The sequence below is a fragment of the Spermophilus citellus genome (assembly GCF_964194105.1).
Source record: "Spermophilus citellus genome assembly, chromosome: 3".
Classification (NCBI taxonomy): domain Eukaryota; kingdom Metazoa; phylum Chordata; class Mammalia; order Rodentia; family Sciuridae; genus Spermophilus; species Spermophilus citellus.
The window spans coordinates 177,862,402-177,889,467 of record NC_138184.1 but is presented as its reverse complement, the minus strand read 5'-3'; the positions used below and the strand labels follow the sequence as shown (position 1 = coordinate 177,889,467).

Here is a 27,066-nt window from a genome sequence, read left to right as displayed (position 1 = left end):
ACCCCCAACAAAGCCAGGGACTAACACACTTAGCTCGTGGAAGATGCACTAGAATCGGGGTGCATTTATTTAAACTAAGGAAAGGTAGTTGACAGCTGTAGCATTTTCCCATACTTTATAAAAATTAACATTTGTCTTCCCCCGCACCCATAGTACCTCTTTCCCTCCCTCCTCCACCCCCCGTTTTTTTTTTGTTTGTTTGTTTTTTGTTTTTCTTTAAATAGAAATGACTTGGTGGATGCTCTTAAGAATCTCTAGGTTCAGGATCTTACTCAATTTAACCCTTTGGGAACATTGAATTAAAAATTGAACAATATTTATTAAAATACAAAAATACACTTTTCTCACATTACAATCAGTGTTCTTTTGTTGGCATTCCCCCCAGCCCATACCACCCCCTTTCAAATCTGAACCCTTTCTTCCCTCTTAAAGCTAAAATAATAATTGAAAGAAGTTACATCATTTAATGGACCAGAATAACAGAGATCTTTGCCTTCCTCCCAACCCATTGTCTTACACTTCTTATGGAGGTAGGCCTGGGAGAGGGAAGCTTCCCCCCATGGTGTCCCATTCAACAAGACTCTATGCAGAACTCACTCAGATGCATGTGTGTCATTTGAACTCTGGATTTCACTTTTTTTTTTTTTTTTTTTTTTTTTTTTGGTGAAGCATCCTGTTTGGGAAAGGCTCCTTTACTTTAAATTAGCCTGTGCCCTTTTTGTCTCTCTTTTATTCTTCCCTACTCATGTTCTCCCCCCACCCCCATCACCACAACCAGTTGGCATTAGCTGTAATAATCCCTAATGAATCAGCATTTAGAATAGTCACCAAATCTCAAACATGAGAAAAGCTTCCACTCCCCCAAGCTCCCCACTCCCAGCCTCTCCTCCCTTTCCACCTTAAAACAAACAAGACCTTTTTGGAAAATCATAAAATGCCATCATTGTCTACAATCATTTGTCAGATACCCGGAACAACAGGTGGACATGCTACAGTGCTAATTTATGGCCTCCTGTGAATCATTCTCTGGGCTGCTGCTCTCCTTCCTACCCTTCCCTGATGCCGCACCCCCCTCGGGAGCCTCCTCCTTCTCCTGGGAAACCCTGAATAGACACATGCCTTGCAGAGTGGGTTAAGCCCAACTGCAGGAATCTGGTGCAATGTGAAAGCATTTGACTGAGAGCTACGCCAGCTCCTTTCCTGCTCAGCTCCGTCCTGAAGCACTCTGTCAGGCTAGGCACATTCGAGTCCCAGTGCACAAAACCAAAGGACTTGTGCACATGGACAAAGACTCAGCCACTTTAAGGTTTCATTTTTGGTGGTTTTCCTGTTTTAAATACATTTACAGATCTATCTTCCCATTGTCCTCTGAAGAAAATTATTGCCTCTCAACATTTTGGCACAAATGTATGAGTTTTGGTACAAATGTATGAGCTTTTTGGGCGGGGGGTGTTATTTGGGTTTTTGTTGTTTTTAATAAGATAAATCTGCAGAGACAGCTTTCAGCTTAAGAAAGATGTCTGTAGAAATGGGTATTCCTGTATTCTATGAAGCATCTTCTTAAAAAGTGACAGATGCAGTCTATCCCTCCTACTCCTCAGCAGCCCGCACCCTCTTTAGGGGCATTTTTTGTTGTTGTTTCAGTTTTTTATCTTAGCAGTTTCCACCTCATATCAGAAATCCCTCCTGGTGGCATAGCAAGTTGACTTGTGGCTTATACCCCACAACATTCCCAAGATTTCCCTCCCTCCCCCTTTAAATAGAACTTACAAGTTAGAAAATAGTTTTGTTTTGATTTTTTTGTTTTTAAATTTTAATATAATCTGTTTTTTTAACCAGCCCATAGATTTAATATATAAGCATATACAAGAAAAAGTCTCTCCCCGCTCTGTACAAAAGTTGCTGTCTTTTTTGTGTGTGTGTGTATGTGTGTGCATTCTATTGCATTTTATAAGTTTTTGGGGGAGGGGAGTCATATTTGAGTTTCCTGTACCTTGTCCTTGGTATGGGTCTGAATTATATAAGGTTCAGAAATAGTGGTCACTGTGGGGTGCAGAGAGTTCCCCAGGCTGTTTTCTGTCCAGTGGGCCCCATGTGCTGGTTTGTAGGTGTTGTAGTTAATATGGTCATGAATTGTGGGCAGCACTACTGCCCCCTCACCTGATACACCGGATGGAGCTGTTGTTGCTGCCGAAGATGCTGCTGCTGGGATGTCTTCATCCACCTGGATAATCTCAACTGTCCGGGCGGCCGTGACTGTACTTCGCTGCTGGTGCCGCTTACGAAGTTTATAGAAGACAATCAACATGGCAGCAGCTAGCAGAGTCACTGCCACAAAGCAGCCAATGATGATCTTGGTGGTCTTCATGACTTCATCCAGGCTGGTCTGCATCTTGTCAGTGGTGTCTGTTGCGGGTACTGGCACCTGCTTGGGCACACGGGTGGTCTGAATGAGCACCGTGGTAGAGGTGGTATATGCCGGCTGGTAACCAGTGGACGTGGTAGGAACAGGCTTGTACTTTCGCGTTGTGTCCTCAGGTGAGATCTCTGTGGTCTCCACTGTTACTGTGGTGAAGAAACTATAGTTGGAGGTGTTGAGCTCGGCCGCGCTCACATTGAGGTAGGCCGAGGCATTGGAGTTGCCTGCCACATTGGTCACCATGCATGTATATACCCCAGTGTCTGAGAGCAGCACATAGGAAAAGTTCAAGGTGCCATCATTGAGGACAGAGATCCGTGGGTGGCGGGAGGCGTGGCTGAGCACTGTCCCATTGGGCAACAACCACTTCACAGAGGACATAGGGGGAGTCCGACACTTAAGTTCCGCCATTCGACTCTCAGAGATATTGAGGTCCCTTGGTGCATCCATGATAAAGGGGGCAGAGCACTGAAAGGAAGCCTGGTCCACCTCCACCAGGTAGCGGCCTCGCATGTGCATGGGAGCATGACAGCGGCCACAGCAGGTGGAATTGGTGGGTATATACTCCCGAAGCCACCAGGCAAGCCACAAAATGTCACAATCACAGTTCCAAGGATTGTGGTGTAGGTGCAACTCCACCAGGTACCTCAGTGGGGTGAAGAGGTCATGGGGCAAAGAAGAGAGGTTATTGTGGGCCAGGTTGAGTTCCACAAGTGAGGCCAGCCCATCAAAAGCATTCCGCTCAATCAAGCTGACCTGTGAGTTCATGACCCACAGCTTCTTGAGAGAACTTAGGCCATGGAAGGAGCCAGGCCTGATCTCTGGGAAGTGGTTCCCTGACATTTCCAGCTCCTCCAGCCCCACTAGGGGTGTGAGATTGGGCATATCTTTAATGTTGCACATGCCCAAGTTCAGATACTTGAGGTTGAACAGCCCCTCAAAAGCCCCCTCAGAGATATACTCCAACTTCTTGAGCTCCCCTAAGTCCAGGCGCATGAGGGAGGGCACTCTGTTGAAGGCGTAAGAGGGGATGCTCTCTATGGGGTTGTTGCGAAGCCAGAGCTCCCGGAGCTTGGACAGGTACTCAAAGGCTCCACTGGGGATGACCGTCAGCCAGTTGTCAAACAGCTCCAGGGTGTTGAGGCTGGCCAGGCCATTGAAAGCGCCCACCTCGATCTGCCTGATGGAGTTCCTGCCCAGCTGCAGGACCTCAAGGTGGTGGAGGTGTCTGAAGGTGTCGGCCTGGATCATCTGGATGTTGTTTTCCATAAGGTTGAGGTACCGGGTGTTGGAGGGAATACCCTGGGGGACCTCCGAGAGGCCCCGGCGGGTGCACACTACCTTGCTGAACTGGTTACTGCACGAGCAGACGGAGGGGCAGTTCTGGGGCCCGGCTGAGGCGGCAGCAGCGATGGCTGCACACAGAATCCACACTTGCGCCGCGAGGTAGACGGGAAGCAGGACGGCATTCCAGGTGTGGTGCACAGTTACCTGCCACAAGAGCTTCATGGTGTGGCACGTTCATAATTCACCATCGCCTGGGATTTTGGCTCGGAAAGGAGAACCAGCCCTACCCCGGCTTAAGTGAGCTAGGAGCTCCTCTTTCCATCTGGAGAAGGAGGTGGGGAGGGGGCGATTAGAGAGACGGAGCAGATCGGCCGAAAAAAATTCTGCCAAACTACAGAGCGGCCCCTTATCCAAGCCCACCCTCAAGGCTAGCCCTCCGAAAGCTAAGACTTTCTCTCCCACATTGCAACCATCCCCACCCAAATCGCTCTCACCTACCTCGGAAGGAAGGCAGGAAAGAACTGTCGTGGTGTCCTCAAGCTTTCTCCATGGGAGCCGGGCACCTCGTTCCCATTCTGACTTCTTAGTTTTTAATTAACAAAAGGGGGAAGTGGTGGGGGTGGGGAGGGCACAGGGGAGGGGAGGGAAGGGTGGGGGAGACAAAATGGCTTCTAGTAGAGCCGGAGCTGGAGCCGGCGAAGCCGCGGAGTTGAGGCGCGCCAGGGAGAGCCGAGGCCCGGCGGGCTATGCAGGTGCATGCCCCCCCCTCAGCCCGAGGAGCGGCGCCACCAGCGCTTCCCTGCTTTGTCCTTGGACCCCGGCACCGGCTAGCTCCAGCCACGGGGGAAGGCGCTTCATCGCCAAAGTGTGCCTCCCGCGCCCCCGGCCCACTCCCTGGGCCGCCGCTGGCGGAGGTGCGGGGACGCCGCGAGCCACCCAGGCCGCGCTCGCTTGCTCTGCTGCGCTCCGCTCTCCCGCGTTGGCCGCGCCGGGCCGGCGGCAGCTGATTGCAGTCGTGAGCTCGCGGGGCTGCGAGAGTTAAGAGGAGGTGTTCGCGGAGCCTTCGCCCTCCCCAGACACACACCCCCTTTCTCCTCGCCTCTCTTCGGAAGGGTTAAAAAGACAAAAACTGGGTTTAGTTCTCCAGTCCACTGTCTGCTGGCTCGAGGAACGGTAATCCGTCCAGCTCCTGAGGGGCAGCGGCGTGGACACTGCGCCTGGACCGAGTCCGCGGGCCGAGGAGCGCGCGGCTGTCGCGCCCGCACCGCAGGCCCCTTCAGGGAGTCCGGGGGCGGGCGCGGGTCCGGCGGCGGCGGCCGCAGCCCCCGGTGGCGCGCAACCACCCGCCGCCGCCCGCCGCTGCCGGGCCCCCGGCGCGCCCCCGGCCCAGGTTTGGTGCGGAGAGGACGAGTTCTCGGCTGGGGCTCCCGGCGCCTTCAGTGGCTACGCTGTCCGCGGACTGCTGCAGCAACCCGAGCGCTGTCGGCGGCGGCTTGAGCAGCGGGGGTCGCGGCTGCGGGAACCGCTCCGGAACCTGGGAACATGGTCCCCGCTGGCTAGCGGCGGCGGCGGCGGCGGCAGCAGCGGGGCTCCTGCGCTCGGCGCCCACGGTCTCCTCCTCGCGCCGGGCTCGCGGTGTTGCAGGCAGCAGCCACGCAGACTGCTCTCTCATCCTTTTGTCCTTCAGTCAGAACGTGAATGTACTGCTGACGCATACTGTTCTGGGGAGAAGATTAGCGTGATGCAGTGCTCTTATGTATTAACACAGCTCCCCCTCCGCCGCCTGCCCTCGAGGGGTTAACGCCGGCGCCTTCCAGCGCTGCGCCGGCCCGCGCCGCGCAGCCCCGAATCCGCGCCTCTGATCGTCCGGCCGCCTGCCTTCCTCTCTTCTTCCTCCCTCCCCCCCCCTCTCTCTCTCTATCTATCTATATCTATCTCTCTCTCTTCCCCCCCCAGCCCCCTCCCAGGCCGCTTCCTCCCGCCCCCTCCGGACGAGGGGAGCGGGCCCGGCAAGCAGCCGGAGTGAGCGTCAAGTGAGGGGCAGCGTGCAAGTCGCAGGCGTTCGCTGCTATTTTGGTCGGGTCGGAGCGAGCCGCTGGGTGGCCGCTGATAGGCTGGAACCGCCTGGGGCTGCAGCAGGAGACCGTGCGGCCCCCGCACCCGGTCGCTCGACACCCTCTGGCCCTAGGCTGGTGGGCTCAGGGGCCAGCGAGCCTAGGACGCGGCGGTCCGCGGCTGGGCTGCTGCAGTTGGCCGGCCTCCCGCCCGGCCCGCGTCATCCTCACCCCCGCGGAATGCTGACGGGGCGCCTCGCCGCGGGGCCCAGGCAGGCGACTCGGAGTTTGGAGCTGCATAGTGGTGGGGACTTGGGGGCGGGCGACCCGGGTTGGAGCCAGAAGACCGAAAGCCTGAGATTTGCCGCTGTACTGATGCCTGTCCTTCCTGCCCCCTCCCTCGCACACTCCCTCACCCGTCCTGGGCTCTAACTAGGGCTTTAAATGATAGTTTTCTTAATGAGGGCTGCGGGGGCGGGAATCAGTGGAAGGAAAGACCAAGAGCAAGGAGCTAGGGGAAAGACAACCTGGGAAGGATTAAGGTGAACTCTCAGCACCCACGGTGCAACCCACGGTTCATTCATGGAGCTGCAGCTTTGACTCTGTCGCCCCTTTTCTCCCCTGCGCGCAAAGAATGGGGGAGGCGTCTTAAGCCTTCTGCCCGGTGAGCTTCTCAAGCCCCTCTGTCTTCCTGGGACTCCCTGAGAAGAACTGCGTAGCAACCTGCGGTAGCAGTTTACTAGAAAGGGAATTTTGGCCACTGTATCTGCTGGGAGGAGAGCCTGGGGCATTCTACAACCCCCCACAGGAGAGAGACTAGGTCAGCCTTTTCTTAATTCACCAAACAGACCCCCTTTCTCGACTAAGTGGGGGTGGGGTCATCTAGCTAAGACCTAGGACCCAGGTCTACTAGAATTTGGCATCAGTTTAGTTTCCCTTCCCTTCCAGCACTGCCTGCAGACACCCTGGTTCTCCCCGCCCCCCGCGCGCCCCGCCCCCTGCCCCCTCACTCTCACTGTGTGATTATGTGGCAAGATTGCTTTTTAAACCCTTATTGCCTGCACATGGGCTCTGGTTTAAGAACCAGGAGGTCCAGAATTTCTTAGCTTTCTGGATTCTGCCACACCTGTAATCTCAGTATTATCAGCTACCCAGTAAACTGAACTGCCTTAAATATGCCACATGCTTGAAGTCCTGGGAAGTTCCATTGTAGCAAATTGACAACCCCATTCTTTACTAAGACTTTTATTTGCATTTGCAGTTAAATTAGCATTAACACTTAATATTTATTGAACCTTTCCTCTGTGTGTACCACTGTTGATCTTTGTACAACTTTATTGTCCATTTTATGAATGGATCAAATATATTTCCTAGGGTCACATAGTAAGCCAGGATTTCTGGCAGCCCTCAGATAGATGTCAAGGAACTTGGGTATGGGAGTGATTCTCAAGTATTTGCCCAGTGGTCTGAGAACTTAGGTTTCATCCATGTACTTCAGCAGTCATTTATTGGGATGTTTATCCACTATGTACTATCCTCCACACTAAAAACTTTCATATCTGTTCTGATTTAGTCTTCATTTGCTCCAGTGAAGTAATTGGCACCATTGTCTTAATTTTACAGATAAGATTCTTAGTTTAGGAAAGCAGAAAACTTGCTCACAGTCCTGTTTCCTCAAAGTAAACAGAACCAGCCTTTCAAACCAGTGTTCAAATCTTGAGACCAGTGCTTTAATCACTAGCAAATATGTCCACTACGTCCATTCTTCAGACTAAATGGTGGAGGCAAGATCAGGAAACGACTATGAAAGTTCAGTGAAAGATATGTGAAAGAAATAAGTTGAAGGGTGGAAAAGGAGGGACTTTAACAACAAACCTTTAAACATGCTTCACTCATGATGACCAATTAAAAAAAAAATGAGAGAAATGGAGGTTAGTCACACTGTGGTAACTAGGGTTTAATTCCAACTGGGCACCTTAGTAGCGCTTATGCATTCTTGACTAAAGCCCCATCTGCATATTCTCAGCTTCAAGCCAGACACTACCATCTTGTAGACCCAGGAAATGTGAACCTGGCCTATCAAGGATCTGTGGAGGAGGTTCCTCTCCTTGCCAGAGCTGGCACAGAGCTAGTAGAGTGTTCTGGTACCAGAAGAGACCCTAGCCAGGGTCTGGATGGCACACTGGAGTTTGGCTGTCCCTCCTTCCTCAGGCAAAAGAGGGGCTCTGCCTGGGCTGGTTTCCTGCCTGTGTAGGCAAACTCAGGCCCCATCTGTTCAGCTCCAGTCCCAGCAAATGAAAGCTGCTGCCCCCGCACTGTGAAGGTAGATGGAAGGGTGGGCTGATTTGGATCCAACCAGTGCTTAGTAATGAGCTTGTCTCACAGTAAATATTTGTGGCTGCTGTTGATGAAAGTGAATATTCCCAAGTTCCATGGAACTCTTCTTGGGGCCGCTTTGCCCTCTATAGGCCAGCTGGGCTTGCAAAAGCAGCTGAACTTACGAACCAGCACCTGAACCAGGCTAAAGAGGAGCCAATGGGGTCTTGGTAGCACACATCCCTTCTGACCTGAACATGGCCTGTAGCTTCTTATCTTGGTAAGTGAGTACCTTCCAACTGGCGCATGGCCCCTCATTATTCCTTACTGTTTCCTTGATTTGACATGGTACCACCAAGGAATAAGAAAGGACGAAGAAGGCTCAAGCCCAAAGAGGAAGAGAAGGAAGAATTGCTATGCTGAGAATGTTTTCACTTGCAGTTTCACACAGAGAGACTGCTGTGAGGAGACTGGAGGGAAAGGAAGAAGGAGGCCAGTGGAGGAAATTGGGCATGGCCTGTGCCAGCAGCTCAGTGCTATGGAGTGGGCCCTGCACTAAGACTGGGATACCTGAGTTCTAGTCGATTATCTGCCACTGATTAGACCTGTGAGGTATCTCAAAATAGCTTTTATAAAATCAAGGAAATGGAATAGAAAGTGCCTTGCAGCTCTCATAGTCTATGATTTCCACCCCTTCTCAGACATGTAGCTCTGTGAAGGAGTTTGATCCTTTGGGACTGTAGCCAACTCTTGGAAATGGGCCACACAGTTGAGGAGAGAATGCTTCCTTCATAATCCAGAGATCCACAGGGCCAGAGCTGAGCACAGCAGACTATGTTTTCACAGCTACTAAAAAGGCTCATAGATCACAAAATGTTAACACTAAAAGAGACCTTGGAGATTATCTGGTCTTAGCCTCTCATTTTACAGATATCATTCAGAAAGTTCAGAGAGGCACAGTGACTTACCTAAAGCCATGTGACTAATTAATATCAGAGTCTGTTCCTTCTGAGCTCAGTCCTCTGTCAAGATTTTGAGATATGGCTAATTGGTAATTTAAACCCATGACTTGAAGATATTTCCAGATGCCTGGCTTCTGTGATCTTGTATGCAAGTGCCATTATATTTTGCTGGATTGGGATAAAGATGGGTCTTCAATAGAGCTGATGCGCCATTCCATGTGACTTTGGACCCGTAATAGGAAGCAGAAGAAATGGTCGTCTAAAGGATTGACTGAAATTGGTCCTCTAAAGAGGACCCAGGATTGCCCAGGCTAGACCACTCCTCACCCTGATATGCATTACATCCCTGAAGCATTATTCTGAGCAGCCACTAGATGTCCATAATGCTTCATAGGGTTTGCCTGGAGTGGCAAGGTACCATCTTGCCTCCAGTAGGCTTTGGGACCCTTAAAGGAGGTTTATCAGTGGCAACAACAGAACAGAGCAACCACTAAAGGGATTTGAGAAACAGAAGGAAAGAAAATTCAGTATGGAAATTGCCCTTCAAAGAAGGAAGGGAAGATCCTGATTGGCGAATTAGTAATGACAAAACAGTAAGAAATGTCTGTGCAGAAGTAGTCACCTCCTTTTACTCAAAGCAGTGAACATATCCTGTCTGTGTTTCTCTTATTCATTTCCACCCATGTGTGCAAATACCCCTCTAGGGTCAACTGGTGATGAAGTTTCTGTTCATTGTAAAAGGAAGGTTGTTTTTCTTGCTTGTGATCCCATAGTGAGACTAGGATATGCCATTATTGCCCACAGAGAATGGCTTTTCTTCCTTGAGCCAGTGATTCAGACCAGTACAGCTGTTGAGTTACCCACTCTTCTGATTATCCTGAGATTCCACTGTTATTTACTTCAACGACTGCTCTTTAAGAAAGTCATAAAGGAGTAGGCAGAAAAGCATTGTCCCATCCAGAGCAATTTTCAGAACGTCAGCTAAGAAGGGACAAGGTGATTAATGAACGTAATGAAGAGTTATTGAATGCACGGGCCTTTCATTCTGGGACAAGTTTCCCAGGGCTTATAGTTTGTGAGTTGCCAGGCTTAAATGGAGAGAGAAGCCTCCCAGTTACCCTGCTGCTTCCTCTCTTGGAAGAGTGATTTGCTACACATTCTAGATGTGGTCACCTATATGGTCAAGCAGACCAAAAATGTCTGGCCAGGAGCCTTGAAAATGGCCCTGTGCAGGTGCACTGGCCCATCTCAGGTCCTTGTGATTTATCCTTTTTATTTGCCAATGTACAGCAAGTGTTTTAGTAACAACACTTTGTAGGGCATTGATAGGTATTTTCCACTGTCTTGTTACACATTTAATCCTCCCAACAGCTCTATAAGACAGGAACCATTAGATTTCTCAGGATTCTAAGCTAATGAGTGATTGAGTGATTTCTTGAGGCTTCCATAACAAATAACCACATGATAAGTCATTTGTTCAAATACTTAAAACAACAACTTTTATTCTCTTGCAGTTCTGGAAGCTCAAAGTTCACAATCTGGCAGTGCTGCAGTCCCTCCAAATGCCCTTAATTCTGGTGGCACTCCTTGCCCTGTGGCTGCATCACTTCAGTCTGCCTCCATAGTCATACTGCCTCCTTTTCTTCTGTCTCTCCTATTTGTAACTTCTAAGGACTCTTGTCATTACATTTAGGGCCCACCTAGATAATCCACATGATCTCCTCATCTGAGTATCCTTAATTGCTAACTGTATCTGCAAATACCCTTTTTCCCAGTGGAGTAACAGTCAAGTTCTAGGACTAAGGCATGGACCCATCTTTGGGGGCTCACTTTCAACCTACTACAGCGACAGAATCAGGTTTCAATCCCCCAAATCTGTCCATGGTCCAAACTAGAAACCACTGTAATATATCACAAAAGAGGAGGGAGAAAGGGAAGGTACATAGGATAGCTAGTGACTTTTCCTTCTACTGTGCTTCAGAGAAATGGAAGAACCAAGCATGAGCTGTATAACCATTGAGTCTTCCTTCCCCCAGGGAAGGGAGAGGGCCCTCCGTCTCGAGACAAACTCAAGAAATCTGCTCCCTTGCTTTCTTCCTTTCTCTTGATTCCTTAATAATTTTCTCACTCTTTCTTTAAGTGGTCTATAGATTCTATCCCAAAGATCTTGAAACATACTGATAATACTAGCAGTACCTTTTGGTATTGCTACAAAATTTAGCTTAACTGTAACTAAATCACAGAAATGTAAAGAGGATTATGTTGAAGATTAAGGTACACTTCCAGATCAGAGCCAGCCTGTATAAATGTGAAACTGAAGGTTCTGACTCAAATGGTGTTTCAAGTACATCATGTATAAGTTTGATCATTTATCAGGGGGTCGTCCAGGCCCTCAAGTGTAATTTGCTTTTTCACAGATAAGTGATGTAAGTATAAAGTCAAGTCATTCATATTTTGGTTGGGAAAATACAAGTATTTTTCCCAAAACCAATTTCTACAAAATACATTACATCAAAGTACACAAGTACACTTACGTGTATGTTAGTGGACATTAATAGCAGAGTGGTGCTATGAAGTATTTCTGGAGTCAGACAAACCTGGGTTCAAGTCTCAGATCTAATTTTTGCATACTAATTTGTATACCTTAATTCTTTAAGCCTCAAATCATTCACATGTAAATGGAATTAACTTCTTTCATGGTATTGCTGGATGACAAACAAGTTGTATATCACAGTCAATCTTAGCAAATAGTAATAGTGGTACACCTATTATTTCTTTTTTTTTTTTTTTTTTGGCAGAGTGGGAAATACCAGGGATTGGATTCAGGGACACTCAACCACTGAGCCACATCCCCAGCCCTGTTTTTTATTTTATTTAGAGACAAGATCTCATTGAGTTGCTTAGCGCCTTGCCATTGCTGAGGCTGGCTTTGAACTTGTGATCTTCTTGTCTCAGCCTCTGAGCTGCTGGGATTACAGGTGAATACCACCATTCCCAACCTATTATTTTCTAATATAGAAACTAATGTAGAAAAGACACTATTTTGTCCAGAGTCCATTATTGAGCTTTTTTTCCCCTAAACTATTATTGTTCTTGGTATTGTACCTAATTTAGAACTTGTAATTCTTAATTCAAAATTTAAAGTTTTGGGGTTGGGATTTAGCTCAGTGGGGGAGTGCTTACCTACCATGCATAAGGTCCTGAGCTCAGTCCTTGGCCCAAGAGAGAAAAAAAAATTGTGTTTTGTGCTGTCTGTTGCTTACAATTTTTTTTTTTTTTGAGGTAATTTTAGACTTGCAGATGGGTACAAAATAGTACTGACTTTCCATGTACCCTTCACTCAATCTCCCCTTACATTAAATCTCACCAACCACAGAACATTTATTTAAAGCTGAGAAAGTAATCATTCAAGGTATAAGTTTTACTATTGCCGTCCACAGTCTGTTCTCTGTGTCAACCAAAATGATCTTTGTGACATTCTATCAGATTTTGTGTGGATTACTTAGAATGCTCATTCCCTCATAAATCAAATAACAACCAGACTGTTTACATGGTCCACAGGCCCTTAGCCTTCATCCCCTGCCACATCTCTGCCCTTAACCATTTGGGAGGTGGGGAATTCAATCAGTGGGCCCTCTACCACTGAACTTCACTAGTCCTTTTTATTTTGTTTTGAAATAGAGTCTCGCTAAGTTGCCAAAGCTGGCCTTGAACTTGTGATCCTCTTGCCTCAGTCTCCTAAGTAGCTGGGATTACAAGCCTGATTTGTCCTTAATCTTTTTCTGTCTTCCCCCTTACTCCTTGTGGTACACTGGGTCTCATCTCCTGGAGTACTATTAACTTGGTTCCCCCTTGTGGGGACTTTGCTCTGTCTTCTACCTAGAATGTTCTTCCCCCCACATCTTAGGATGACTGGCTACTTCTTGAGCAGATCTCTTAACACTTACTGTGACTTCCCTGTGTAAAGTAGCCTCACCAATTGGTCATATTACCTAGTTTGGTTTTTGTTGTCATTGTGTCGTTGACCTTTTTATTTTTCTAAGCAGGAAAAAATTAGTTTCCCAGCCCCTTACTGATAGATTTATGAAGGAAAGTTTTATGGAGGTACCATAAATACACACAGGTTCTTGGTAGATGAATATGTGAGGAGCCAGCTGAAGAGTGTGCATAGGTACACAAATATACCTATCTGTACTTGTGTACGCATATACCTACTATTTCAAATTTGCTAAAGTGCATTTTCTCCAAAGGGAGTGGGGGCTGTTGAGCCTGAAATAGGGAACACCAGGACAGTGAGATCAAATGCTTTGAAAGTGGCTGTGCCAACGCTTTTTGCTAATTAAAGAATGTTAGGACAATCACCACTAGCAGCAGTAAAGGGCGCCCCATTACCTCGCTTTATGGCGAGCTGGGTAAATTTAAAGGCAGCTATAAATATCCCACTGAGCGCCTGAGCTCGAGCACAGTGGGCAGACACTAGGTTGGGTGAGGAAAAGAGTCCAGGAGCTTCTATCCCTCTTTGTCTAGAGTCAGCTCTCTATTAGCTGTCAGTCCCCAAAATTTGGGTGACTAAAGAACAAACAATTCCATCAACAGACTCTTAATTTAAAACACTAAGGGGGAGACAACAAACAGCTCTGTGCTGCGTGACAGAGAGCCCAGGTCCCCTGGTCCTGCCTTTTCACTGACTTTATTTTGCCCCAAGGGAAGATGTTTCTTGTTGTGACTTCATTTTCCTCAACTGTGTGTGTGTCACAGAAATTTTAAAAGAAAAGAAAAAAGTCACATGGCTTAGGGCCATTCCTCTAGGAATATTCTAGGGACCCTTATTGAGCAGCTCAGTACTCCAAAGAAAAACTTAGCATTTAGAGAGTGTGAACAAAATGGAAACATGCTTTTTACACTTACCCTATGGAATTCCTGGCTGAATTTAAGACCTATACACAACTTGGAACTTTCTCTGTGTTTTTCATATATTCTGATTGGCTTGAAGCCTTTTGTATCCTCTTGTGTGATATTTTTTTGTTTTTGTTTTTGTTTATTTGTTCCTGGTACTATGGATTAATCTCAGGGATGCTTTATAAACCACTCAGCTACATCTCCAGCCTCTTTCTTTCTTTCCTTCCTTCCTTTCTTTCTTTCTTTCTTTCTTCTTCTTCTTTTTTTTTTTAATACAGAGTCTTGCTAAGTTGCCAAGGCTGGCCTCAAACTTGCAATCCTCCCATCTCAGCCTCCTGAGTTTCTAGGATTATAGGCATGGGCCACTGCACCCGGCTCTTGTGTGGTTTCTTTTTGCATCTCTTCCCTGTTCTTGAGGCATTCTTAGCCCCTTAGTTCATAGGGAAGTACATGTTGGCATCACCTTCTGTCTGCCAGCCTCTTTGATTTGTTTCTTTTTGGATCCTCATCTGTGGCCACCAAGCCTCCTTGCATAATTTGTTAGTTACTTGCAATCTCCCTCCGCCCCTCCATGCTAGGAATCCATCCCAGGATTTTACACGTTAGGCAGGTACTCTACCACTGAACTACATCCCCAGCCCTCTTCTCAATCTTGCCAGCTTTTTTGTTTTTGCTTTTGTTTCTGCCAACTTTAGGTATGACTAGAGTATTTCTATTTCCAATTGTTTACCATAATTTTTCCATACTACAGTGGCCTAGCAACTTCAGCTTCTAAGTGTATTCATTTGCCCATCAAAGGAGATTGAGAGGGAGATCAAAGCCACCATAGTACAAATGTGGGCTGGGCTGGAATTGTGTCTCTCAGTCACTGGTCTGGCCATCTTCACACAAAAGGATGGCCAGCACTTCACCCTTAAAGGTAGAGAGCAGAGCAGCATTGGTACATCCAGGAGAACCAGCCCAGAGCTTACACTGCTGGCTTCCCCTGTGAGTCATCAAACAGGGGATGGATGGGTTGGCTGACACCCAGGCTCCTGGCTGCTGTGTTCCTTTTTCATTATGAGTTTCTTCCAGGATTACATCTACCCAGCTTCCAGCCTGCTCTTGGTACATGTTTTTAGATGCAAATGCTTCTAGTGGTGATCACTTTTTCATCTTTTAGAGGATCTGGGGTGATTGGGATGTCCCTAATTGGTTGGTTAGCTAAGCAGGTGCTCTTAGGAACTTTTTGTCTTAAGCTACTTTAAACTATTTCTCTGAAATAGACTGAAGCAAACTGAAATGGATCGGCTTCGTTCCTGACAAGGATACTGAAGTCCCTGCTGTGGTGGGGATACCAGCTGAGGATCAGGGCCCTCCTCCAGGATGCCTGGATACTGGCAACCTAGTGAGAGTAGCCCTCATTCTCTATCTCTTTCTTGGTGACTGAGGCCAGTTTGTGTGGCAGCCCAGTGAGACTGCTTGATTTGTATTCAGTCAGTGCACAAGTGCTTTTTTTTTTTTTCTTTTTTTTTCTTTTTTTTTTTTTAAGGCCCAAGAGGAACCCTGCCAGCCAATAACTCTGAAAGGGCTCTTTGTGCAAATGAGCAGTGTCTGAACTGGGCAGGATCCCCTCCCTCCCCCGCAAATGTCCTCTCTGGCCCAACAACTTGGTGGTGTTTTGAAGCTGGCACAGAGCCCTTTGGGGATCCCTCCCCAGAGAAGACCATCTTGGGATCCCAGACACATGGAGCAACTTGAGCTCTGTCTTTTCTACTCTGGCAGTCTGCCTCTAAGTGCCAGTCAGTCAGATCTGTTCAGGGCTGTATGTGTCTGTGCATAAGAAACGAGAAGGGAAAAGGACATGAATATGGACAGACTTACTGACACATTGAGTACATTCTCATTCTTCTCCCTAGTTGGAACCCACAGCCTGAGGAGTCTGTGACCTGTGCTCAGCACATTGCCACTGCTCATCTTCCTTCACATGGAACCTCTCTCTTCCCTAAGCCATTTTGATTTCCTAATGAAAGCCACCCGTTTGCTACCTGTACATCTGACAGCTGCAGGGTACGATTCTTCATCAGACTGAGACTAAGAGGAGTTCCCATTCTGATAGGAGGCCAGGCGTGGCTGTGGCCATCAGTCCCAACACCAGCTGTTGCCCATTTTTAATCCCACTGTGAGTTGGCTTCCACCACTGCTGTCCCTATCTGACTATTTCTTTCCAAATGTTATTTGGCTTTTTTATATGTGTGTATTTGTTTCTTTTTTGTTTTTTGCTTTTTAGGGGGGTTGGAAGGTACAAGGAGTGAACCCAAGGGCACTTTACCACTTTTACCACTGAGCTACATCCCCAGTCCTTTCTTTCTTTCTTTTTTTCTTTCTTTTTTTTTTTCTTTGAGATGGGGTCTCACTAAGTTTCTGAGTCAGGCCTCAAACCTCAATCCTTCTGTCTCAGTTTCCTGAGTCTCTGGAATCATAGGTTTGCACTACTGCACCCAGTTGTCAGGTTAAATGCTTTATGTTTCGTTTGCCCTAATTATTTTAATTATATTGACCAAGGGCCTGGTTCTCTTAGGACAAAGAAAATCGATTAATATGATTAAAAATTTGGTGGCTCCTACTTATCCCATCATGAATAATGTGTACATAATAAACATCCAGCACTGACCACAGACTGTCCATTAAGTAGGACAATGCAGCCCAACTTTTTTTTCTTTTGTTTTTGGCTGTGCTGGGGATTACACTAGCATTCTACTGCTGAACAATGCCACCCCTCCACCACCACCACCACTTTGTCTTATTTTCGGAACCCTCTAGGAGAGGGGTAAGTTAAAGCAGAAGGAAGGACTGTGGGCTTGCCAACAGCGGTGTCTAGGAACAGAAGCTAGTAGAGCAAGTGGTCCTCTACTGGACTCAGCAACCTCTCACTTGCCAGTGCTTCTGAGGAGCAGTTGCTCCCAGAAAGGAACAAAAATGTTGACTCAAGTCAAGAATTCCCCTGGACTCATTGTTTTCAAATCTGGGAACTTAGAGAAAAAGGAACCCCAAAGAAATGTTCCTACTGGCTAAAGGAAATAGTTTTTTTCTCCAATCTAGTCCCCATCTTGAGTGACCCATGGCCACAATAGGGCCTGTGACAGTTGGGATCTGTGTGTTATTATGTGTCCACTCTGAGCAGTCGGGGAGCTTTGCAGCTCTGACATGCACAAGTTACAAGTGCAGAAAGATGTATTCAGGTCCAGCCACACAGGGACAGGCAGACTCCTAAAGAAACAGGCTCTGCAGACAAATGCATCCCTGCCTGCTTCCCAAAGACCTTTGTCCCCTGGAATAGGTCAGCTGAGCAGCAAATCTGAAACCAGTGACTGGAAAGTTGGTTACCACTGAATCTTCTGTTTGTGGGCCCTATGCATGTACAACACATGATTAAAAATTCATCCTTCCTTGTTGTTAACTTTGCTTTTAACCATTCATTTCTTTTGCAACAAAGAATGTAAAAAGGGTTTGGAACTTTTAAAAAGAACTGTCATCTGCTTCTCCCCTTACCCACCTTTTATTCCTCCTTACTCCAACTCACAAACAATTTCAGAGAACTCTGAAGAAGGCCCTTTGGAGGAGACAGTGATAGAGGAAGGTTGGTCAATAGGTTTATATGTGTGTTCTGGTGTTCCAATACACAGTAAGGGTGACTAGTTAATAACGCATTGTATATTTCATAAAAGATACAAGAAATGATGAATAATAGATGTATTGGTTACCCTGATTTGATCATTATACAGTGTATTCATGTACCAAAATGTCACGTTATACCCCATAAATATGCACAATCAATATGTGTCAATTTAAAAAGAAAAAAAAAGTAAAACTTAAAAAAAAAATGCTGGGTGTGGTAGTGCATGCCTGTAATCCCAGAGGTTCAGGAGGCTGAGGCAGGAGGATCAAGAGTTCAAAGCCAGCCTTGGCAATTTAGCAAGGCCCTAAGCAGCTCAGACCTTGTCTCTAAGCAAAGTATGAAAGGGCTGGGGATGTAGCTCAGTGGTTGAGTGCCCCTGGGTTCAGTCCCCGGTACCAATAATAATAATAACCTCCCTAGAAGAAGAACCTTGTTGAGATGGCTTTGCCCTCATCCTTTGAGGTCTATCTGCCCCTCCCATCCTATCTTCTATTCTTGCAGATAATTTGTTGGAGTAGAAGGCATGGCGATGCATCTGTGTGTATTGATGGATCTCACACAGTTGTTGTGTACATTTGTCTCTGAGACCTGTTAATGCCATTTGAGTTTCTGAAATCCTTATTTTGAAAATCCATTTGTGTCCTGGGTTTAGCTTCCGATTACAGGATTAGCAGAGATTACAGGGTCTGTCTGATGTCTTCTCCAAGCTTTCTGTTAGATTTACAGCTACAAATTGAGAAATTTGCACACTGCTATAAAATGGAAACTGGAGGCAGATATGGGTTGCTGGGGGTTGGGGGGAATAAAAAGGAGTTCTTATAAAGAACTGGAGTAGTATCTGCCCTAATATTTGGATCAGAATCTGATAGACCCTAGACTTTCTATCTCTTGACTTCACAACTATGCCAGCCTGCTGTCCCCTCTTCTAGACGACTTTCCATGGACCTGCCTCTTCTTCCTCCCCCCATCCCCAGTGGCTGCCCAGGGAATGGAGGTCTGAGCCTTGCTCCAGCCCTCTGGGTGGCATCCTTTGCTAAGAGCTCTCTGTCCTGTCATCAGCAGTCCTGTGGCCTCCACCTTGTCAGTTCTCATTAGACAGCTCTTCTGTTCTACACTGAGGAGCCTGAGAGGCTGGAAAGAAGGACAGAGATGGGCTTGGGGCACAGAGCAACCCCCACTGCTCCTATTAGAGGATCTAGCCACCTACTTTTATTTTGGAGGTTGAAAAGATATATGTAACTATGATAAAGACTCATGGGTCAGTTTAGGTTGTAGATGTTTCATGCTGCAAGTAATAGAACTTCCAAGCAGTTTAAATAATGACATTTATCATGTCACACACAAAGTCATTTTCAAAGTAGCTGTGCTCCATGATGGGCTGGTTTAACTGAGATGTGGCCCCAAAATTAAGTACCCTAGTTCTTTCCACCTTTCTCTTCTACCATGATCACGTGTGTCTTTTTTGGCTGCAGAATGGTCGCCATAGCTCCAGGCATTGCCTGTTTAAGCACCAATCTCTAAAGGCAGAAGTACAGTTTCTTATTTTATACCTTTGAAAAGGAAAAAAAAATTTCCCCACAAGCTTGTCAACTGAGTTCCTTTTACATCTTATTACCCAGATCTGAATGACATAACCACTCCCAAACTAATATGTGACAAAAGGAAAGGGAACTGTTCTCCTCACTCTATGATTGAGTGAGACTATAGATTCGTAGGGTCCATGAATTTGGATAGGAAAAAAAATTACATCTTTATTTTTATTAACCACTAACCAAAGTTTAAGACTGCTGCTGATTCTTGTTATTTGTTTAGTGTATTGACTGTATCTTGATTTTTGGTGGGTATTTTAGTTAGTGTTTTTTTGTTTTGTTTTGTCACTGTGACCAAAAGACCTGACAAGAACAACATAGAGGAAGAAGAGCTTATTTGAATCTCACAGTTTCAGAGATTTCGGTCCACAGAGGCATCTCCATGAACCCATGCTGCGGCAGAACCTCAAGATGGAAGGGTGTGGAGGAGGAAAGCAGCTCAGGACAATCTATTCAAGTTGATTAGTACACTGATTACGATAAGGCTCTTATCACCTGATCATTTCAGTTCTAAACTTCCTTGCATTGTCTCACACATAAGCTTTTAGGGGACATCCAAACCATAACAATGTTGTTGTTGTTGTTGTTGTTTTTTAATATTTTAGTAACTGTGAGTAAAATTGCATCAGCATTTTCCTGAGGTGCCACAGAGAAAAATCATGGAGTCCAACCTGCAGGGAGAAAAGGCGGAAATGGCTATTGATTAGGCAGCCAGTGGACCTTTCCATGGGGAATGTCATAGAATGAGGCAATCTAAATGCCATAAGGTAGTCCCTTCCCCGCTATTGCCTAGCTACACTTCATTTATAGCAGTATCTCCCAATTTTTACATATTATTAAACCATCAATCTATGTGCTTTAGCCAAATCCAGGTACCAACTGCTATTTCCTTAATGTTTTCCTTTAAATCACTGTTCTTTCTGAAATTGCTTTTTAAATTTCCTTAAATGGAAAAGTATCACTTATCATAAAGGTAACTATCAGTGACCATTAAAGGAAACCTTAAAAATAAATACAGTTCATAGAATACAGAAGAGTGTTACTGAATTCTGGCTAAATCCTATTTGCCCACAAGGTTCTGCCCCTCTTAAAAAAGATGCTAAAGACAGATTAGAAGCACACTGGGACTTTCTCCTTAGGATAATCAGAGTTGAGAGATAATTGAAAAAGGAATAATTCTGTTTCTGATTCTTGCATTGTGCCCTTTCATTGACCCACTGAAAATAATTCAGTCCCTGGGGAAAAGCAGTTTTAAGATGGACTCCTACTATTTCTGGAATTTGGTTTGGGACAGACTTCAAGTTTTTTTACCTGTGGTTCAAGGAATTCACTTCTTCTTGCTTTGCTTCTATCCACTCCAGGCCCACCCCTTTTAAAGATCAGTTTAGAGGTTGTGGCTCAGTGGTAGAGTGCTCTCCTAGCATGCATGAGGCACTGGGTTCAATCCTCAGCACCAAATAAAAACAAAATAATATATCCACCTAAAACTAAAGATGCATAAATAAATAAATATTTTTTTTAAATAAAAGATCAGTTTAGCATTTGCCTGTCTTCATTCTAATAACATCTTTCCTGGTCTGTGAGATAGGTACTGACTACAGTCCAGCAACTATTGGTTAATTGATTAGGCTTGGTGTTACTCAGTGGGACTCCAAGGGGGAGCTAAAGGTCAGCTGAGGGAGGGTGCTCCAGGGCAGCACAGGCCCTGCTTTCAGCAGAAGAGGACCACATGGGATGGCCTGGAATTGAGTGTGCAGCTTCAAGATTCGGAGGCACAATGAGATCAGGGCCTTTGAGAGCAGGAGGGAAGCCGCAGATCTAATCCCATCCCCCCATCTGGAGACTGGAAACAAACCCTGAGAACTTAAATGGCTTTCTTTAAAGTCTCACTGGCATAAAGGAGTGGCAGAGCCTAGAGCTCCCCAGAGCTCTTTCCACTCATTATATGAAGTCACTCTCAGGAAAAGCACATTCCCATCCTTCTGCCAAAAGTGTTAAAATTGGTCTGGGATCACTTTCTCATTTTCCCTGCCTACACCCCTCTTCCTCATCTTTCCTCAGTGTTTTGCCCCTTCTTCATTGTGGCTGTTCTTCCTCACAGGAGCAAACATCTCGGGTCTCTGGTCCTTGCCTTAGTTCTGCTTCCCTGAGCCCTCCTCCTCTTCCTCCTGAGGGCTTTTGGGACCTTTGCTGAGTCTCTAAGAAAGGGTATTCTTTATAGTGGTATGAGCTCAGTGTCCTATGGACCTTTCCTTTGTGGAATTCCATTGCTTACAGGAGCCCTTAGGATAAGGTGGATGAGAAGAAAACAGTGCCCTGTGTCCCAGGGTGGGGGTGGGGGCTACTTCTTTCTTCTGTGTTTCCTATTTCCTCCCCTAAAGATTCTTGTCACCAAGTGTGGTAGAGTCTGAAGTCTCCTCTCCATTTCTCTTATACATTCTTATTTGGACTTCAGAGGATGCAAGCAGCAGAATCTCTGGGGGGCTGTGAGACCACAGCTGCAGTTACTAGGCCCCAAATTAGAACTGGCAGCAATGTTTTAATTCAGGAAACCCTGTTGAGAAGACGGGCTGACACTTGCTGGCTATGCTTTTGCAAAATTTCTCCTTGACTTGATGGTCTAGCACACGTTCACCGGTTAAGCATGACCTGAGAGCCTTTGTGGGCACGTTTGTATGTGAGTCTATACTGCTATCCTAGAGCAGACCTCCTGTATAATGCCTCAGCTGAGACACATTTCTTAATGGCTTGAAAGGACAAATGTTATTGTCTTTGAGCTAAGTGGTTCAATTAGCTCTGATTGGAAAGAGTGGGATGAACTGGGGAAACACAGCCTGTTTGGTAACAGCCTTGGGAACAAGGAAGGGAGAGAAGGTGTTGCCCCTGAGGAATGAATCTCTGTGGTTGCCTGGCCAGCTGCATGACTAGGGGAGAGCACTGCTCGGACTCATTTTCGTTTGGAATTCAGGGGAGCAGAAAGCTATTATGAGAGGGGCAATATCACTGCCTTATGTGGTCATGCAGGGTGTATGTGTATCATCCCTGCTGTTGTAAGAGAGTGTCAGTTCTCCAAATAAATATTCATCACTCCCTTGTGTGTCTTCTATGCCACACTGGATCAATGAAGTACACTTTCAGTTAGTGTGAAAAAAATGTATTCAGTTTGCAACTCCTTCCAGCTGTTCACATGGATGTTTGTCCATCTTTCTGTCTGCAACGAGTCTTCAGAAAATGCAGCATTGAAGAACCTCTTGGAGCTCCTTATAAACAGCCTACAGTCAGGAGTGAACATGGGACCAGGACCTTCCCCTTTGAAGTCTACTCCTGGTTACCCCTTTTCCTCTGCTATCCTCACAGGCCTCATCACCTGGACAATTTTCTCTTTTTATCAGGGCCTAGTTTTGCAATGCTATGGATGCTCCATGACTGATATGTCACTCTGTCAAGTCCCCCTGCTGGTCCATTCTTTCTGGCACCTCCTCTCTTAACTGTTCTTTCCCCATGGTACCTCCCACCCTGACCCCCACAGCCTCCCAGCAAAGATATGGTTGGAAGACTGAAGAAGCTTTGAGTCCAGTGATGTGTCAGCGCATCAGGATGTCATGCTGGCCAACAGTGTGGGCTTGAGAAATAAGAGATTTACCTTGCACCCTGGCCCTGGCCTTTACTAGCTGCAGGGCCTTAGACCTAAGACAACTAACTCTAAATGTCAAGTTCCTCATCCATAAAATGGGGATGATAATAGTGAATTGTGTTTCCAGAATAGCTTCGCCAGAGAGCCCCAGTGTGCTGGGAGAAATGGAATGGCGAGGTTCAAGAAACAGTCTCTAGAGCAATGCGAAGGTGAAACAGGTTTTGAGTTGTGTCTTAGGGTCATCAAATGAAAGGTTGGCTGAAACAGGAGGTGGGGTGCACACACAAAAGGAAGGTTCCCCCAGACAGCACTGTATTTTCAGCCAAGCAAAGTGGACCTCAGTGGCTGAGGCAGGTACCTCAGGGAACTGCAGGATTCTCCCTCCAGCTTCTTTCTCACTTCCCCCGCCACTTTTTTTTTTTTTTTTTTTTTTTTTTTTTGGGCACATGGAAGGTTCTTCTGTTTGAATGCCCCTTCTGGAGACCAAGAGTTTTTGCAAAAGCCATTGTTTTCTGGCACTTTTAACTCCATTTTTATCTTATTTGAAAACAAATTGGGTCAGTGTGATCCAGCAGGTCCTAAAGAATAAATTACAGGTAGAATTCGAGACCTCATAGTTCCTCCTCTTTCCCCTTATTTCTACTTGACCCACCCTTACAGCATTGCCCCTCCTAGCTGAGAAAAGAAAGTCCTGCAAGGTTCACCTTCACTGATTTCATCAATTCAAATGTTGTGAACAACCAATTAAAAAAAAAAAAAAATTCAGCTATCCTCACCATAGCTGGATGACTATAGCATACTTCACTGCTGTGAAATCATCCAGAAAGATGATCATATTGCTATGTAAAATCTGGGGAACTGGACCCCAAATGAGTCCATGAGTCCCTCCTGTCCCCAGCAGTTTTGCCACCAGAGTAATCAATGCAAAAAGATTGCTTTAGCCTCAAGTTCCTAGATGAATTTTTGGTCATTCCACACACACTTTTCTCTTAGTCTTTGGACCCAAATCTCTCTTCCATTTATCATGTCACCTGCAAATCTACTTTCTGTGTTTTTGCCAAGATCCTTTTCTGCATTCCCACAGACATTTATCTGTGACCCAGCTGGTCTTCTCCAGAGAATTTTTATAGTTCTTTGAAAGAACCATTGTTCCAAGAAGATGGGCAGAATTGCTAAGATGCGGGGTCTGACCAATGCAGCCCTTCCCGAGCTGAATTGGAGAATGGGAGAGTACTATTTTATAGTCATGCCTAGAGCTCCTCCCTGCCCCTCCAAAATCCATCTCACTGAATCCATCTCTGGGTCCACATGGATAGCAGCAGCTTCACTTGGGGGAAAACCTCACTTCCAGCTAATCTGAAGGAGGGTCTCCAGAGAGTAGTACAGCCTGGCCTTTCTCAGTTTCTGCCCCATGTTCTCTGCCTCCAAGGCTCCCCACAGGCTCCCAGCATAGGAATTTTTCTTGTTGACAGTGTCCGCCAAATCCTTATTTGTGGGGCATCATGGCCCACCTTTTCAAAGACTTAGGCATGAGACCCAGAAAAGGCATTTTAGATGCACAAGACTGTTTTCTGTTAGAACAGAAAACTAAGGTTCTAAATTTCTTACAGGTATGGAGAGATGGACTGCAACTTGCAAAGTGAAATGTAGTTTACCAAGTCCTGTGTTTAAATTCCAAAATCAGTTACACAATTACGAGATGAAGGTGACCTCACTTGACAGCAATTCATTTGAAAATTACCCCAGGGGGCTTTGTTTACTACCAACTGTATGCTAACAACAGTGTGAAGTGACTGATAAAAATTGCATTCATAGAGAAATAGTATAGTATAGAAGGAAGTAATTATTCTACACTGCTTAAACAACATCTGGGATATTGTGCTCTGTTCTAGCATTGCATTTTTAGAGGATTCTTGATACAATGGAGGGGCATTCCTAGGAAGGAACCTGTGTTATGTAAAATATGGGGTCTAGTTCCACTGAGTAATGGAAATCACTAGGGAGGGAAAGAAAGGGCCAAGGAAACCTTCACAACACCATTGGCTATTAGGTGGAGGGAGGCAGGGAATGAGCACCTTTTGTGTTCTTGCCTCTTGCTAAGCACCATACTAGTCATTTGACAAGTCTTTTCACATTTAGTCCTCAGAACAGTTCTCTGATCTGTGATATTTGAGCTCAGAGAACTTTCCAACTGGTAAAGAAAAAAAAAAGAAACAGATTTGTCCCAGATTGGTCCAGAATACAAAACTTAGACCAATGGAAAGAAGTTTAGGTTAGTGAGTTTTCACTTGAAAGAGAATGTTTCCTAACAGGAAGCTAAGCTCTTCCTGAAGAACTCTCAGTTATTGAAATACTTGATAGAAACTGATCTTTCACAGATACAAGGAGGACCTCTGCATCAAAGAGGGAAATAAATATGACCCTTGGACCCATGGGATGTTCTGGAATTCCTTAGGGCTTTAAGACAGCATCAGGCACAGTTGCTAGGTAGAGAGAAAGTCCAGAGCTGCCAGTGGTTCGTTTCTTCTGCTCTGACTTGCAGATTACAGTTCATTTATGCCTGGTGTTAGCCCTAGTGCCCCTGTTTGTTCATCCCAGCTGTCTGAATGAGCTCCCATCCTGGCAGCTTGTCTGTCAAGGTTGAATCTGTCTCTCCTTCCCTTCTGGACTCCACTTCATTACAGTTTGTTTTCTCACCCAGGAATGGGTATTTTGAGGAAACTCCTTCCTGCTTCTTTTCTACATTGGTGCAATCTCCCGCTCGGCAGCATCCATGGGGTTAGACAGGGGGAGCCTTTGTGGCCCCAGATAGAACTGTCTTCCAAGCTGGGGATGTTGATGAGGCCTGTGTGTGTCTGCATGCTCACACTGCAGCCTGATCGATGCCTGTCAGACCTCAGCATCAGAGTGACAGCTGCATGCCAGGCTGTTTGCTGAACACAACTCGTCCGTCAAGGGAAATCAGACGAAATCCATCTCCTTGTCCAAAGCCTGGCCCGATGGGCTGTGCCTAGAATGCCAGTCTTGTGCCCCACCCTACTTTTGTGCCTGAAAATCATTCCCCCTGGGACTTCAGTGTTACCTTGGTTAGTGCCCTGGTGCAGGAGAATTATAATCAATAAAAATTGTGTGAAGAGACCAATACCTAGCACCTACCCTTTAGGAACTTCTAGTTTATTGCTAATGCCTACTGTGTGAAAGTGCAAGTATATAACATGCAGAACTATACATAATTACCTTAAACTGTATAAAATAATGAATTTTATAAGAGCATTTGTATATTTATTGAGTGGGACACAGCTAGCTTAAGCAAGTGGTGTAGATAGTTGGTGGGAGAGAGGCTCTTTAGAGAGTCTCATTAGAGAGGCAATTGTGGGGGTTTTAAGGCTTTTGGAATTGACAGGGACACATTTTGGCAAAGGTTCTGTGTTTATAAACCATTGGGGCTGCAGGAAGCTCTGTCACCCCATGTCTTGGCATTGAGCCAGCTAGTTGCCTCTCTCCTCCCTAAAGCCTCTTTTATCCCATATAAGTCTGCACCTGAACCTTCAGGAGACCCTCTCCAGCTGTAGTCACTCCAGCCCAGCACTTCCATTTCCCAAGGCTACTGGCTCTTAAATGAAGAGCTCTGCCCTGTCCCCACCGCTAGTAGAGGCCCTGCAGGTAATACTCTCCCTTTGCCTGCCCTCCCATCAGGGGTCTATATGGCTCTCAGGGTTCAAGGAAAAATGCTGCAGGAGGCCAGTTGCTTAGGAGGGTAATATTTTTCCCTCATTGCCTGGAAGACTGGAACACAGAATTGTTCAAAGGGCAGAAGTGGACCATCTGGGCAGTTGGGGAAAGGGGTCATCCCAGGAACACCAGGTGGAACATAGCAGTTAAGAGAGATGAAGTTTTTCATTGAGGGGGAGTGGGAGCCTTGCAAACCCACAAACAGAGGATGGGGATCCTGGATGAATAGCAGGCCAGGAGAAGCTATAGTTCCAGAGCAGCTCCTTTTACTGTCAGTTCTCAAAGAGCTTTTCAAACTAGGGAAGAATTCTCTGGCATTTTTTGCCCTGGGATGCTCTTGCTGAAATCGGCCCCCTGCTTGGGCCCCCTCTCTCTGCACTGCCCTACTTTGGCAAGCTGAGCTCTCCCCCATCCCAGGCCTGTGGAGTGCAGCAGTCAAAGCTTTATTACCCTCACGCTGGAGCCGCTCTGCAATAAAAGAAAATAAAACAAGGTTATGGGAATAGCTGGTGCAGG

The 27,066-nt window shown here is 46.2% G+C and overlaps 2 protein-coding genes across 2 annotated transcripts in view; one reads left to right on the top strand and one right to left on the bottom strand.

Annotated features, from left to right (window-relative positions):
* The window catches only part of SND1 (staphylococcal nuclease and tudor domain containing 1), a 413,715-nt gene that overhangs the window by 351,378 nt on the left and 35,271 nt on the right, over positions 1 to 27,066 (top strand). The window lies entirely within an intron of this gene.
* On the bottom strand, positions 420 to 5,595 carry LRRC4 (leucine rich repeat containing 4). The gene is made up of 2 exons (XM_081287256.1): positions 4,205 to 5,595; positions 420 to 4,028 (listed from the first exon to the last, which is right to left on the bottom strand). Exon 2 carries the CDS (start codon positions 3,926 to 3,928, stop codon positions 1,973 to 1,975), a length of 1,956 nt encoding a protein of 651 aa, XP_081143382.1. The 5' UTR covers positions 3,929 to 4,028; positions 4,205 to 5,595; the 3' UTR covers positions 420 to 1,972.